The following is a 13,304-nucleotide window of genomic DNA, read 5'->3' on the forward strand; positions in this document are numbered from 1 at the left end:
AGACAAAAAAGGTGATATATACAGTTATATAAACAAATACATAGTTTTAAAAAATAAAATCTTTAAAGAGACAGTAAAATTAATATAAAAAATAAGCCACATAAAGATGAATATTACAGAGAATCTGGATTGTGTTGTCTTTGGGATTTTTAACTGCAGAAAAACATTTGATCGTAAAAGATGTATATTTTAAAGATACCTTGACTTCAAAATTTGGATGTAAGGATGTGTTGCTTTGGAAAGGAGACTCTGCTTTTGTTTCCACAGAAAGTCAGAGGCTATGGATTTGTTCCAGATTAAAATACATCAGGTTTGACCAGCCAAGACCCCCTGAAAGGTCTCCAATGACACCACGGCCCAGATGATCCAACATCCAGAATGGTTTGAAGGCAACTGGCTCAGACAATACAGCCTCATGGACTATTCCATAATCGTAAAATTTTGTGTCCCCATAAGATACATCGCCCCCCTCCAGCAGGAAGTAGTAAGAGAAGCTATGCCCAAATTCCCAAATTATATGTAATTTTACTTTGTTAAGGTTAAAACCTTCCTTTTTGAAAAAAAAGAAAAGAAAAGGGGAAGTGCTGTAAGATGGTCTGTATGTTAAATTGCTCTGATTGGTCAATAAATAAAACACTGATTGGCCAGTGGCCAGGAAGGAAGTATAGGCGGGACTAACAGAGAGGAGATTTGAGGGAACAGGAAGGCAGAGAGAGACACTGCCAGCCGTCATGATGACAAACAGCATGTGAAGATGCCGGTAAGCCATGAGCCACGTGGCAAGGTATAGATTTATAGAAATGGATTAATTTAAGCTGTAAGAACAGTTAGCAAGAAGCCTGCCACGGCCATACAGTTTGTAACCAATATAAGTCTCTGTGTTTACTTGGTCGGGTCTGAGAGACTGTGGGACTGGCAGGTGAGAGAGATTTGTCCTGACTGTGGGCCAGGCAGGAAAACTCTAGCTACAATCCACCACTGTTAAGAACTAACTTCATTTCTTAAGCTTTCTCCATTTCTATTCTTATAAAGCTTTAAGCATAGATGTTTATAATCAATTTAGCTTCATTAATGTCTAAGTAAAATGAAGTATTTAATACTGCACTAAACATTTTTATTTTCAAAATTCACCCCTCTCATTTATCTTCTTCTTTTGCCTTAAATAACTAGGCCCCATTACCTAACTGAACTGTTATAAATAAGCCAAGCTTAGGCCTAGAATTAGCCTGCTGGCACCAAAGGATCTGGGCTGAAAAGTAGTTCTAACTTGTTTCTCTATGGCATGGCCACAGAATATATGTTTACAAATGAAATCCAAGAACTACTGCCTACATTTTAAAGACACCCAAGAAGATGACATACTTGTTACTGGAGAACACAAGATAGCTTGTCAAGTAAATAGAAGTCTATTATGACAGAAATATTCTAAATACAGAGAAACAACAAGTTTCCTTAAATTGTGCAGTAGCAGCAAATAAAATGTTTCTCCCTCCAGGCTTTTTCTATGCCCCAAGCACACTTTCTCCTCACTGACATTTCTTAAAGCTTAACTATTGCAATCCTGCAGTTAAACTTGCTTGGCGTGGGAGGCCTCTCTGTAACCGCTATATTGAGTTGCTGCCATCTGCTGGCTCCTAATAGTTAGGGAAGGAAGGAGCCTTCTACTTTCCCATGGTGTTATTTGCCGATTTAACAAGGGTGCTCATTTACACCAGCCACAGGGAAAAGCTGGTGTCTAATTAATGCTCTGCATTCTTCACATGCTGTCAACATAGTAGTTCAAAGAATTCGCTGGTTTATTTTATTGTTGATGAGAAAAAATAGTAAGTATGATATTCCACTGGGCTTCAAGATTTAGTCACTACTAGGACCCCAGGAAAATTACCTACCGTGCTGGATAAAATTTTAAATTTCCTGACCACCGTCAGTCATAACACACTGATTCAGAGGCTTTGGAAATGGAATCCTGAAATTAGTTCTCATGTTAGCCAATTACTCTACATGATTCTGAGGTGAAATGGAGTTTGAAAATCAAAGAAAGAAGCTGAATTAATGGAGCAAAAAACAAGGCAAAAAACCAAAACAAAACCCCTAAAACATGGCTTTTTAGAATATATACTATTATAATAATGGTCTCTTTTTAAAACTTGATTGAGTAAAAGGAGGAATATTTCAGAAAAGAGAAAAGGCACTAACTAAACTAAAAAAAGTATAACCACTTTCTATAAGTTGCCCATAGATAAGACAAATTAGGTCAGAAAAAAATGAATTTCAAAAGTATTGGTATTTGCTCCAATTACATGTCAAATAATCTGTTTGGATATAATTATAAGTAACTTGTTTCTGCTGTGGAATAATCCTCTTGTACACTGTAAAGATTTGTCACTTGAATTGGTTTAATAAAATGCTGATTGGCCAGTAGCTAGGCAAGAAGTATAGGCCGGGGGTCCAAACAAAGGATGATGGGAAAAAGGGTGAAGTCAGGAGTCACCAGCCAGATGCAGAGGGAGCAGGAGATGAACATGCCATGCTAATAAAGGTATCGCCACGTGGCAAAGCATAAATAGAAATATGGGTTAATTTAAATATAAGAGTTACCTAATAATAAGACTGAGCTATTGGTGGAGCATTTATAATTCATATTATGCCTCTGAGTGATTATTTGAGAGCAGCTGCAGAAGAACCCAGGAAAACTTCTGATTACATGTTTCCTGTGGAAGTTTTCAACAGAGGAAAATACTTGAACCAAGCTACAATGTTTACGTAGATTTCCAGTGAAATTAAATTTTACCTCAGATTTCTAATCAAGTATTTGTGATTTAAGTTGGACATGGTACTCCAAATCCTGGTCATCAGCAAGACAACTGATAACAACCAAGCTTTTGGCTCTGTGATCCTATCCATACACCCCTCCCATTTCAATATACTGCCTATAGGGAGCCACTATGCCTTAACTTTGTTTGTCCAATGTATATCTATGTTGCCAGAATACTCATCACCTCAATCTAAAAGGCAAGTTCTTTTCTTTCCTTCCTTTGTTTAGAGATAGTTTTGTTATGTAGCTCAGTTTGCCTCTGACTTATAATTCTCCTGTTTCCATGTCCTGAGTGACGTGAATACATCCAGCTCCTATGAGGCAGATTCTAATTCATCCTTCCAAACTCTGTTGAGGTGACATCAACTCAGGAAACCCTGACCAGTGCATCCCCAACATCTGTCATTTCCTCCTCTGTACTACGTACGGTACATCTTACTGCTGGGCTTCACTTTGGCATACTATCAACTTCTTTTTGACTAACTACATAGAAGCATTCAATCAATCTTTGAAGAAAAGTATTTCTTTACTTGGGAGATTAATTTATATAAAAAACTAAAGATAACTAAGAATACTTATTCATGTGGGTTTTTAAAAATATTGCATGGTGAAAAATGAGTAAAACAGAATAAAAGGGGTTAGAAATGAGCCTTTTATAGTGTGCTAATGGAATGTTCCCCTTCAAAGAGAACCACTAGGTTTTATTGAAAATATTTCCCCAAGAGCAATCTACCTCTACTTTACTAAGAAAATTCTGAGAGAAGAAGAAACAAAGAGGTGTGATGTCACTGATGAACAACAGTGGAAAGCTTTGAAGCATATACACGTGTCAAAAGTAGGCCAAACTGATCCTAAGCACATAATACAAGTTGCTTGGAGACACTATTCAGAGGACCAAAACTAAAAGAGGCAGCTTGAATTAAGTGGTCTGAATCATCTTTTTACAAAGAAAAAGGATGTAAGAAAGACAAAGGAACCATAGCGCCTACAATAACTGCCCACTCTTCTTCCTTTACGTTAAAGAGGCTCACTCTTCTTACTGTACTCACCAATTCAAGTCGATAATCATATACTCTAAAGACCATGACATAAAAAATTTAAGAATTATTTGACAAAAGTTGAAAATGTATATAGAGTATGGTAGTTATTTCAGAAATACAATGTCACCTGTAGATCATGCAGGCTTGTGATTTTTACCTGGTAAGTTTTCCTGCCAGCAGATCCAAAGGCTAGAATTAAGGGAATGACCATTATACCTGGAATTCAAACAGTGTATTCTGTGGGATGATCCATTAAGATTTACATAAAAATAAAATCATGTTCTAGATTAGTTTCATATACCATCATAGTTGATTGCTATTCTGTACGCCTGATTTGGACAGGAACTTCTACTAACAACAACAGCTAAACCAAAATCAAAAATCATATGGAGCAGATGAAAACACAGAGCCGCCTCTGGAGCCACTGTGAGGAAAGCAAACACTGGAAAAAATATAGGCAAGAGGATCCTTAGCCACTGTTGGTGGCAGTGTGGCTACTATGGAAACCAGTACAAGGTCTTCTCAAAACACTAGCCATAGGACTAACATGTGAGCCAGCTACACCACGTCTGGACATATACACAAAACCCAGATATTTGCACAGCCATTGTTAACACTGTTCTAGTTATATTAGCAAAGAAATAGAGTCAGGCTAGATGCCCATCAATGTGAATGGACAATAGAACTGTGAAATACATATACAATAACATATATGACATTATGGATAGAACTGGAAAATACTGTATAACAAGATAACCCAGATGTAAATAAACAGACCCTAGACTCCAAGTGTTAAATATGTGTTTCCAGATGGGAGTAAATATGGGTAAAGACAGAAAACTAGAAACAGTCCAAGTGACTAGAGAAAAAAAAGAGGCTTTAAGGGAGTGGAGAGTAGGAAAAACAATACAACAAAATGGATGGGGGAATACCAGGAGTGAAAGGTGACAGCAGGAGAAGGGGACAGAGAGAAAAAGGGGAGTAAAGAAGGAAGGAGAATCAACCAAAACTATATATATGGAAATCTATTACTCTTTAAATTAATTTAAAAACTAAAATCAATTATTAATATAAAAATTAGTAGTAGCAAATGCAGTAATGTAATGACAACAATGTTTCAAAGAAATGTGTTAAAGACACATGGCCTAGTCCACAGGTCAGCTAACAACAGTTCATCAACCATTTCTGGCTAACTCTCTGTGTTTATACATAAAATTTTATTGGAAGGCAGTCATACTTGTATTTTTTAACCAATTATTTTTATTTTCCCAAGGAAATCAAAAAGTAAGCAGTTGTAACAGAAGACGAGCCTATTAAGATTGATATATCTAGCCCTGAACAGAAAATCTGCTAGCCTCTGATAAAGGAGGTCATGGTCCATGCACATCTGAGCATTGGTGGCGTGATTATTCCTGGGCGGCAGAGGAAAAGATACAGAGCTTCTTACATGAAGAAATGAGTTACTGAGACTTACACGAAGGCCTGGAAGCAGCCGGACAGAGGACTAAGAGTACGGGCCAAATGGATGGGACCAGATGAGAAAAGCCCCAATGCTAACAGCTGGTTTTCAGGACTGTACTAGTTTAGTACTGATGGAGTATCATGGACGAAGTGGTAGAAGAGAAGATTGGGGGGAGGGGGTCTATTCCATGATCAAAATTGCATTTTTAAGAACTTATGTGTGCATGCACACCTTGCTTTAGATAAATGAAGAAATTTCACAAGAAACGAGTACTGGCGAGGACAGAGCAACAATGTGGTTAAGACGTCACTAAGTACCTTTGCCGTTTTCAGGGTTTTTTTAAATCACATAAATACTGCTTGTTCTAGTTACATACCAAACACTGTGCCCTAACATGAAATAACTATTAAATGAATTTAAATGAGAGAGGCAATTAAACAGACAGCACTGTAGGGGAAATGTACAGGAAGACAAAAGGAACAGTGAGCAGTTAGGGATCAGTTAACATACTACTTAGTAGCCGTTTAGCTAATACATTAACATGCATCATTTATATGATGAAATAAAATACATAACACAAATAGCTCAAAAGATGAGAGAAGTAAAAGTGGTTGTATATGGTTTTTATAACATAAATAGAAACATTCATGAAGGCTATGTACCATGATCTCTACACTGAACAATATAAATAATAATGTCACTATGTTTGGAAATAAGACAAGATAATTTCAAATAAAATTTCAGGAAAAAGTAGAGTCTGAGCAGCTGTGCTCAGTTAGGCTCAAATCCCAGCACAGAGGTGCTTCCAATCGCAGCACTGGGAAACAGAAACAGGCAGATGTAGGTCATTCATTGTGGACAAAACATTGAGCTTCAGGTTTCCCGGGAGAACTTGTCTCAAAAGCCAAGGTGGCAAAGTGATGGAGCAGTACCAGTTCCCTTTCTGGACCAGTGTCTCTGCACAGCCCTGGCTGTCCTGGAGCTCACTGTGTAGACCCAGCTGTCCTCAAACTCACAGATCCACCAGCCTCTGCCTTCCAAGTTCTGAGGTTAAAGGTGTGTGCCACCAAACCTGGTGGAGGAGCACCAAGCTAACATCCAACTCCAGTTTGAACATGTGTCTGCGGAGAGGAGCATACCCTCATACGTATGTCCACACATAAAGTTTTTAAAACTAGTCACTGAAAAGCATGAACTAAGCTTCTCAGGCTTGCTTTCCTCCTAGAAGTAGGAAGAACAGGAGTCAGAGTACAAACTGGAGGGAGGCCAACATAAAACCCAAGATATTAACCATGAATATACTAACCTTCTAATTAAGATTGTTATACTGGGTAAAAGACTAACAGCTAGCTACTTATTAGTTATTTATTTAAATATTCATTTATTTTTTTCCTTTTATTGAAAATGGATTTTTTTTCATAGAAAATATCTGATTTGTTTCCGCTTCCTCTTCTAGCTCCTCCCTACCTCCCCTCTCATCCAGATCTACTCCCTTTCAGTCCCTTATTAGAGAGACAGAAGCAAACAGGCTTCTAAGGGATAATAATAAGATAAATATGAGATATAAAACAAAAACTAACACATTAGAATTGAACAAAAACAAACAAACAAAAGGAAGAGCCCAAGAGAAAGCACAAGAAACAGAGACCTCTTATTTGCACACTCAGGAATCCATAAAAACACCAAACAGGAAGCCATAAAATATATGAAAAGGACCCAGGGCAGACCTGTACAGGCCTGTGCACACTGCCTCAGTCTCTGTGAGATCATATGAGCTTTGATATGTTGATTTAGTGGGCCTTGTTTTCTGTAAGATCATGCTGATTTAGGGCTGTGTCCTCCATGCCCTATGGCTCTCACACTCTTTGAGCCTCCTCTTCCACAGGGTTCCCTGAGCGCTGAGGGGAAGGATTTGATGGAGACATCCCTTTTAGGGCTCTATATTCCCAGGTCTCTCTGCATAATGTCCAGCTGTGGGTCTCTGTGTTTGTTCCCATCTGCTATAGGGGGAAGCTTCTCTGATGATGGTTGAGCAAGGCACTGATCTATGAGGATAGCAGAATGTCATTAGGAGTCATTTTATGGCTACATAGTTATTTTTTTAAGCATAGTAGTATTTGGTTTTACCCTATGTCCCTGGGCTATGGCTAACCAGTCTCAGGTTCTTGGTCACCCAGGCAGTGTCAGGTATGAGTTCAACCTTGTGAAGTGGGCTTTAAGTCAAATGAGGTATTAGGTGGCTACTCCCACAAGCTTTGTGTCATCACTGCACTAGCATAATGGGCAGGACATCATTGTAGATCGACATTTGTGGCTAGACTGATGTTTATGTTTCTCTTTTGGCAGAGTGCAGAGTATCTTCCTGTACAAAAGACATTAGCACATGGGGTGAAGACTATAATTGGGTACCAGCTCGACTTCTCCATGTTCAAAGAGTTGTGTAGGGATTGTCTTCAGCAATGGGGACTTTTTGTCAATATGTAGAGAGCAACCTATGATCTTGGCAACAGTCTGGGTTGTTTGGGGATTCCCTTTGGCCAATATCTCAATTAGATGTAACCCAATTCCAGTACTAGGAGTTTCATTTGGTGAAAAGATAGAGCTAGTTGGAGCTTTCTCTCCCCCATTATTTGGTGATTTTAGTTAGATCACCTCCATATATGTCTATATTTTAAGACACGTCTACTGTATTAGGTTTCTGTGCTGCCCTTAAATGGCCCTCAATTTTAGCTGTCTCTCCCCATATTTCCTCTCTTGTGCCCATCTCCCTCCCCACTTGACCTTCCCATTCCATCCTCCACCATCCATACGTAACTATCTGATCTAGTTCCCATTCCTAAAGAAATCTATCTGTCCCTCTTAGTCCATTATTCTATAGCTAACTTCTGTGGTTCTATGGATTGTAGCTTGGTTATCACTGTCTTCACAGCTACTATCGGACATAAGCAAATACATACCATATTTGTCTTTCTCAGTGTGGCATACCTCACTCAGGATGAATTTTTTCTAGTTCCATCCATTTACCTGCAAAACTAATGATTTCTTTCTTTCTTTCTCTTTTAAACAGCTGAATAATGCACCATTTTATAAATGTACCATTTTCTTTATCCATTCTGTTGAAGGACATCTAGGTTGTTTCCAGTTTCTGGTTATTATAAACAGAGCAGCAATGAACGTGGCTGAGCAAGTGTGAGGGAGGATGAAACATCCTTTGGGTATATGTCCAAGAGTAGTATAGCTGGATCTTAAGGTGGATTGATTGCCATCTTTCTGAGGAACTGACACACTGATTTACATACTGGCTGTACAAGTTTGTACTCTAACCAGCAATGGATGAATGTTTCCTTTATTCCATGTGCTTATTAGCATAAACTGTCTTGGCCATTCTGATGGGTGTAAGATAAAAATCTCAAAGTAGTTTTGATTTGCACTTCCCTGATGATGAAGGATGTTGAAAATTTTTTTAAGTGTTTTTCAGCCATTTGAGTTTCCACTTTTAAGAATTCTATTTAGATCTGTATCCCCATTTACAATTGGGTTATCTGTTTTCTTGATACCTAGTTTTTTTGAGTTCTTTATGTACTTCAAATACTAGTCCTAGTTGGGTTACTACTGCTGTGATGAAACACCATAACGGGGGAGGAAAGGGTTTATTTGGCTTATGCTTCCACATCACAGTTTATCATCAAAGGAAGTCAGGACAGGAACTCAAGCAGGGCAGGAACCTGGAGGCAGGAGCTGATGCAGAGGCCTAAAAGAAGTGTTGCTTACTGGCTTGCTCAGTCTGATTTCTTACAGAACCCAGGTCCACCAGCCCAGGGATGGTACCACACACAATGGGCAGGGCCATCCCCCATCAATCACTAATTAAGAAAGTGCTCTACATGCTTGCCTACAGCTCGATCCAATGGAGGCATTTTCTTAACTGAGGGTCCCTGATGACTTTAGCTGTGTTAAGTTGACATAAAACTACCCAACACAGCACTCTATCAGGTGTGTAGTTGGTAAAAATCCTTTCCCACTCTTCATGCTGCCACTTTGTTCCAAAGGATAATGTCCTTTACAGAGCAGAAGCTTTTCAGTTTTATGAGGTCCCATATATTAATTGTTGATCTTAGTGCCTGCTGTGGGATGTTCTGTATTCTGTGAATGTGTTGCTCTGATTAGTTGATAAACAAAAAGCTGATTGGCCAGTAGCCAGGCAGGAAGTATAGGCAAGATAAGCAGACAAGGAGAATTCTGGTATGGGGAAGGCTGAGTCAACAGACACCAGCCCACCATACAGGATAGCATGTAATGACACACAGGTAAAGTCATGGAAAACGTGGTGATACAGATTAACAGAAATAGGCTGAGTTTAAGTGTAGTAGCTAGTCAATGGCAGGCCTGAGCTAATGGCCAAACAGTCTTAATTAATAAAAGCCTCTGTGTGTTTACTTGGGACCGAGGGGCCACGGGAGCCAGGCGGGACCAAAAAAACTTCAGATACAAGTGCCTGTGCTAATGATGTTCTATTCAGAAGTCTTTTCCTGTCCCAATGAGTGCAACGTTATTCCTCAGTTTCTCCTCTATGAGATTCAGTGCAATTGGTTTTATGTAGAAATCTTTGATACATTGAGACTTGAGTTTTGTGCAGGATGACAAACATGGATCCATTTGGATTCTTCTACATGCAGTCATCCAGTTTGACCAGCACTATTTGTTGAAGATGCTTCCTTTTTCCTAGTGTGTATTTCTGACTTCTATATCAAAAATCAGATATCCATATGTGTGAATTTATGTCTGGATCTTCAATTCAATTCCATTGATTGTATCTGTTTTGTGCCAGTACTATGGTGATATTTTATTTGTATTAAAATGTTATTTGTATGTTAATAAATAAAGTTGTCCGGGGGTCAGAGCTATTAGCAAGCCATAGGAAAGCAGGGCAGTGGTGGCATACACTTGTAATCCCAGCACTTGGTAGGCAGAGCTAGGTAAGTCTCTGTGTGTTCAGGGATACAGCCAGTATTGGATACACATGCCTTTAATCTCAATACCAATCATAGAAAACCTGGAGGTCTATACAGACAGGCCATGATGAGGCGGTCATGTGGTTGGGTTTACAACCAATGAGAAGGCAGAACAGAAACTCTATATAAAGACTTTAACACAGGGAGTAGCTCTGGTTCGGAGAGGTAGGACCACCGCAGGAGGAAGGGTAAGGTTTTAGCTCTTAGCTCTGACCTCTTGGCTTTTTCTTTCCATTGGTTCTGTGTTTCTTATTTAATAAGAAGGTTGGTTACATCTACAAGTACCATGCTGTTTTTGTTACTATAGCTCTGTAGTATAACTTGAAATTGGGGGTGGTGATATCTCCTGCATGTCTTTTGTTATTCAGGACTGTTTTAGCTATCCTGGGTTTTTTGTATTTCCATATAAAGCTGAAAATTTTCCTTCAAGATCTGTGAAGAATTGTTTTGGAATTTTGATGTGGATTGTATCGAATCTTGAGATTGCTTTTGGTAGGATGGCCATTTTACTATATTAATCCTATTGATCCATGAGCATGGGAAATCTTCCCATCTTCCGCTATCTTATCCAATTTCTTTCTTCAAAGACTTGAAATTGTTTTCATACAAGTCTTTGACTTGCTTCATTAGAGTTATCTCCAAGATAGTTTATATTATTTGATGCTATTGTGAAAGGTGTTGATTTTCTTTCTCAGTCTGTTTGTCATTTGAATATAGGATTTTTTTTAAGTTAATTTTCTATCTAACTACTTTGCAGAAAATGTTTATCAGCTGTAGGGGTTTCCTAGTGGAATTTTTAGGATCACTTATGTATAGTATATCATCTGCAAATAAAGATATTTTGCCTTTTCCCCTTCCTCTTTGCACCCCCTTGATCTCCTTCAGTTGTCTTATTGTTCTACCTAAGTATATATTGAATATGTATGGAGTATAGACAACCTTGTCTTGTTCCTGATTTTAGTGGAATTGCATCTTAGTTTCTCCCTATTCAAATTTATGTTGGCTATGGGCATGCTGTAAACTGCCTTTCTTATGTTGAAGTATATTCCTAGTATCCATAATCTCTCCAGGACTTCTATCATGAAAGGGTGCTGGATTTTGTCAAAGGCCTTTTCTGAATCTAGTAAGATGATTATATGGTTTTTATTTCTCAGTTTCTTTATTTGGTGGAGTACGTTTATCAATTTATGTATGTTGAACCATCTCTGTATCTCTGGGGTAAAGCCTATTTGATCATTGTGAATAATCTTTGATGTTCTTGGATTCAGTTTGCAAGTATTTTATTGAGTATTTTTGTATCTACGTTCATAAGGAAAATTGGTCTTTAATTCTCCTTCTTCGATGGGTCTTTATGCAGTTTGGGTATCAGGATAACTGTGGCCTCCTAAAATGAATTGGACAATGTTCCTTCTGTTTCTATGTTATGGAATAATTTGAAGAGTACTGGCATTAATTCTTATAAAGTCTGTGCTAAAACCATCTGGTCTGGGGCTGTTTTTGGTTGGGAGTTTTTAATAATTGCTTCTATTTCAGTAGGGGTTATAGGTCTGTTTAAATTACTCATCTGGTATTGATTTACCTTTGGCAAGTGGTATGTATTGAGCATATTATCCATTTCTTTTAGATTTTCCAATTTGGTGGAGTACAGGTTTTTAAAGTATGTCGTTATAATCATAAGGAGTCCCTAGGTATCTGTTGCTATATTCCTCTTTTCATTTCTAATTTTGTTAATATGGATAAATGAATATACAACATATCCAAACTTACGGGACACAATGAAGGCAGTTCTAAGAGGCTAATTCATAACACTAAGTGCCTATATTAAAAAAAAAAATTAGAGAAATCTCATACTAGCACACCTGAAAACTCTGTAATAATAATAATAATAATAATAATAATAATAATAATAATAATAATAAAATCACACCCAAAAGGAGTAGACAGCAGGAAATAAACTCAGGGCTGAAATCAGTAAAACAGAAACAAAAAACAACAGCCAAAACAAAACAAAACAAAATAAAAAGAGTTAATGAAACACAGCATTGAGTTTTTGAGAAAAATCAGTAAGATTGACAAACTCTTATCCAAATGAAGTACTAGCTGTTTATAAGAGATACACTTTAACTTTAACCTGGCAGTAGGATCAGGATCCATCCCTGGTGCACACACAGGTGGAAATGGCTGGGGACAAAGGGTTATAAAATACAAGAACAAGAGTAAAAGCTACAATTGACATAAGCAGAAAGGGAGCCTTACAACTTGATGACAGGTTTCCACATTCCAAAGGTATGCTCACCTTGACTGTCTGGACATCAGATTCAAAGAGATTAAAGAATAAACAGAATAGGATGAGCTATCTTTATACTCTGTATGTTTTTCTTACCAGCATCACTGTTAAGTTCATAATTCTCCCAAGGTTATCAATGTAGTAGACACTGTCTTGATACCAGGCATCACAGTGCAGATAATTATACATTCCAAAAGCATGCATGTGCTCCAACGTATACTGGTCATCCCGAAGTTTTACTTCTGCTACAGCTGAAAGACAAATGTATGTATATATATATAGATAGATAGATAGATAGATAGATATAGATATACACACACACATATATTTACATAAACTGATATGTACAGTTCATCAAAATCATCAAATCATCAAATCACACAATCATCAAAACTTGCACCTTAGATAATTACTTTCTGGAGAATGCCTACAGGGCACAGAAATCAGGCAATTCCAGCTACAGAGGCTATAACACACAGGGCTTTCATAGTACAATCTTTTTCTTTTATGTACCTCTACAATTTTGAATTACAAAAATAGAAATTCTAAAAACAAAGGACTTCTAACCTATGGGCAAACAAGCCCAGTTTATAAAAGCATTTTATGCTTTGTAAAACAATCTTACCCCAGTGTATTATTCATCTCTATCACACATAAAGAAAGAAAAAAATGTCTTTATTATATGATT

At 37.8% G+C, this 13,304-nt stretch overlaps 1 protein-coding gene across 2 annotated transcripts in view; it reads right to left on the minus strand.

Annotated features, from left to right (window-relative positions):
* Positions 1-13,304, minus strand: part of Nudcd1 (NudC domain containing 1) — a 68,532-nt gene that overhangs the window by 44,235 nt on the left and 10,993 nt on the right. For both annotated transcript variants that reach the window (XM_052747750.1, XM_052747749.1), the window contains exon 2: positions 12,713-12,867. In XM_052747750.1, the coding sequence (XP_052603710.1) occupies positions 12,713-12,867 (155 nt within the window). The remainder of the gene's footprint in view (positions 1-12,712; positions 12,868-13,304) is intronic.

The sequence above is a fragment of the Peromyscus californicus genome, unplaced genomic scaffold, assembly GCF_007827085.1.
Source record: "Peromyscus californicus insignis strain IS unplaced genomic scaffold, ASM782708v3 Scaffold_20__1_contigs__length_68692818, whole genome shotgun sequence".
Classification (NCBI taxonomy): Eukaryota; Metazoa; Chordata; class Mammalia; order Rodentia; family Cricetidae; genus Peromyscus; species Peromyscus californicus.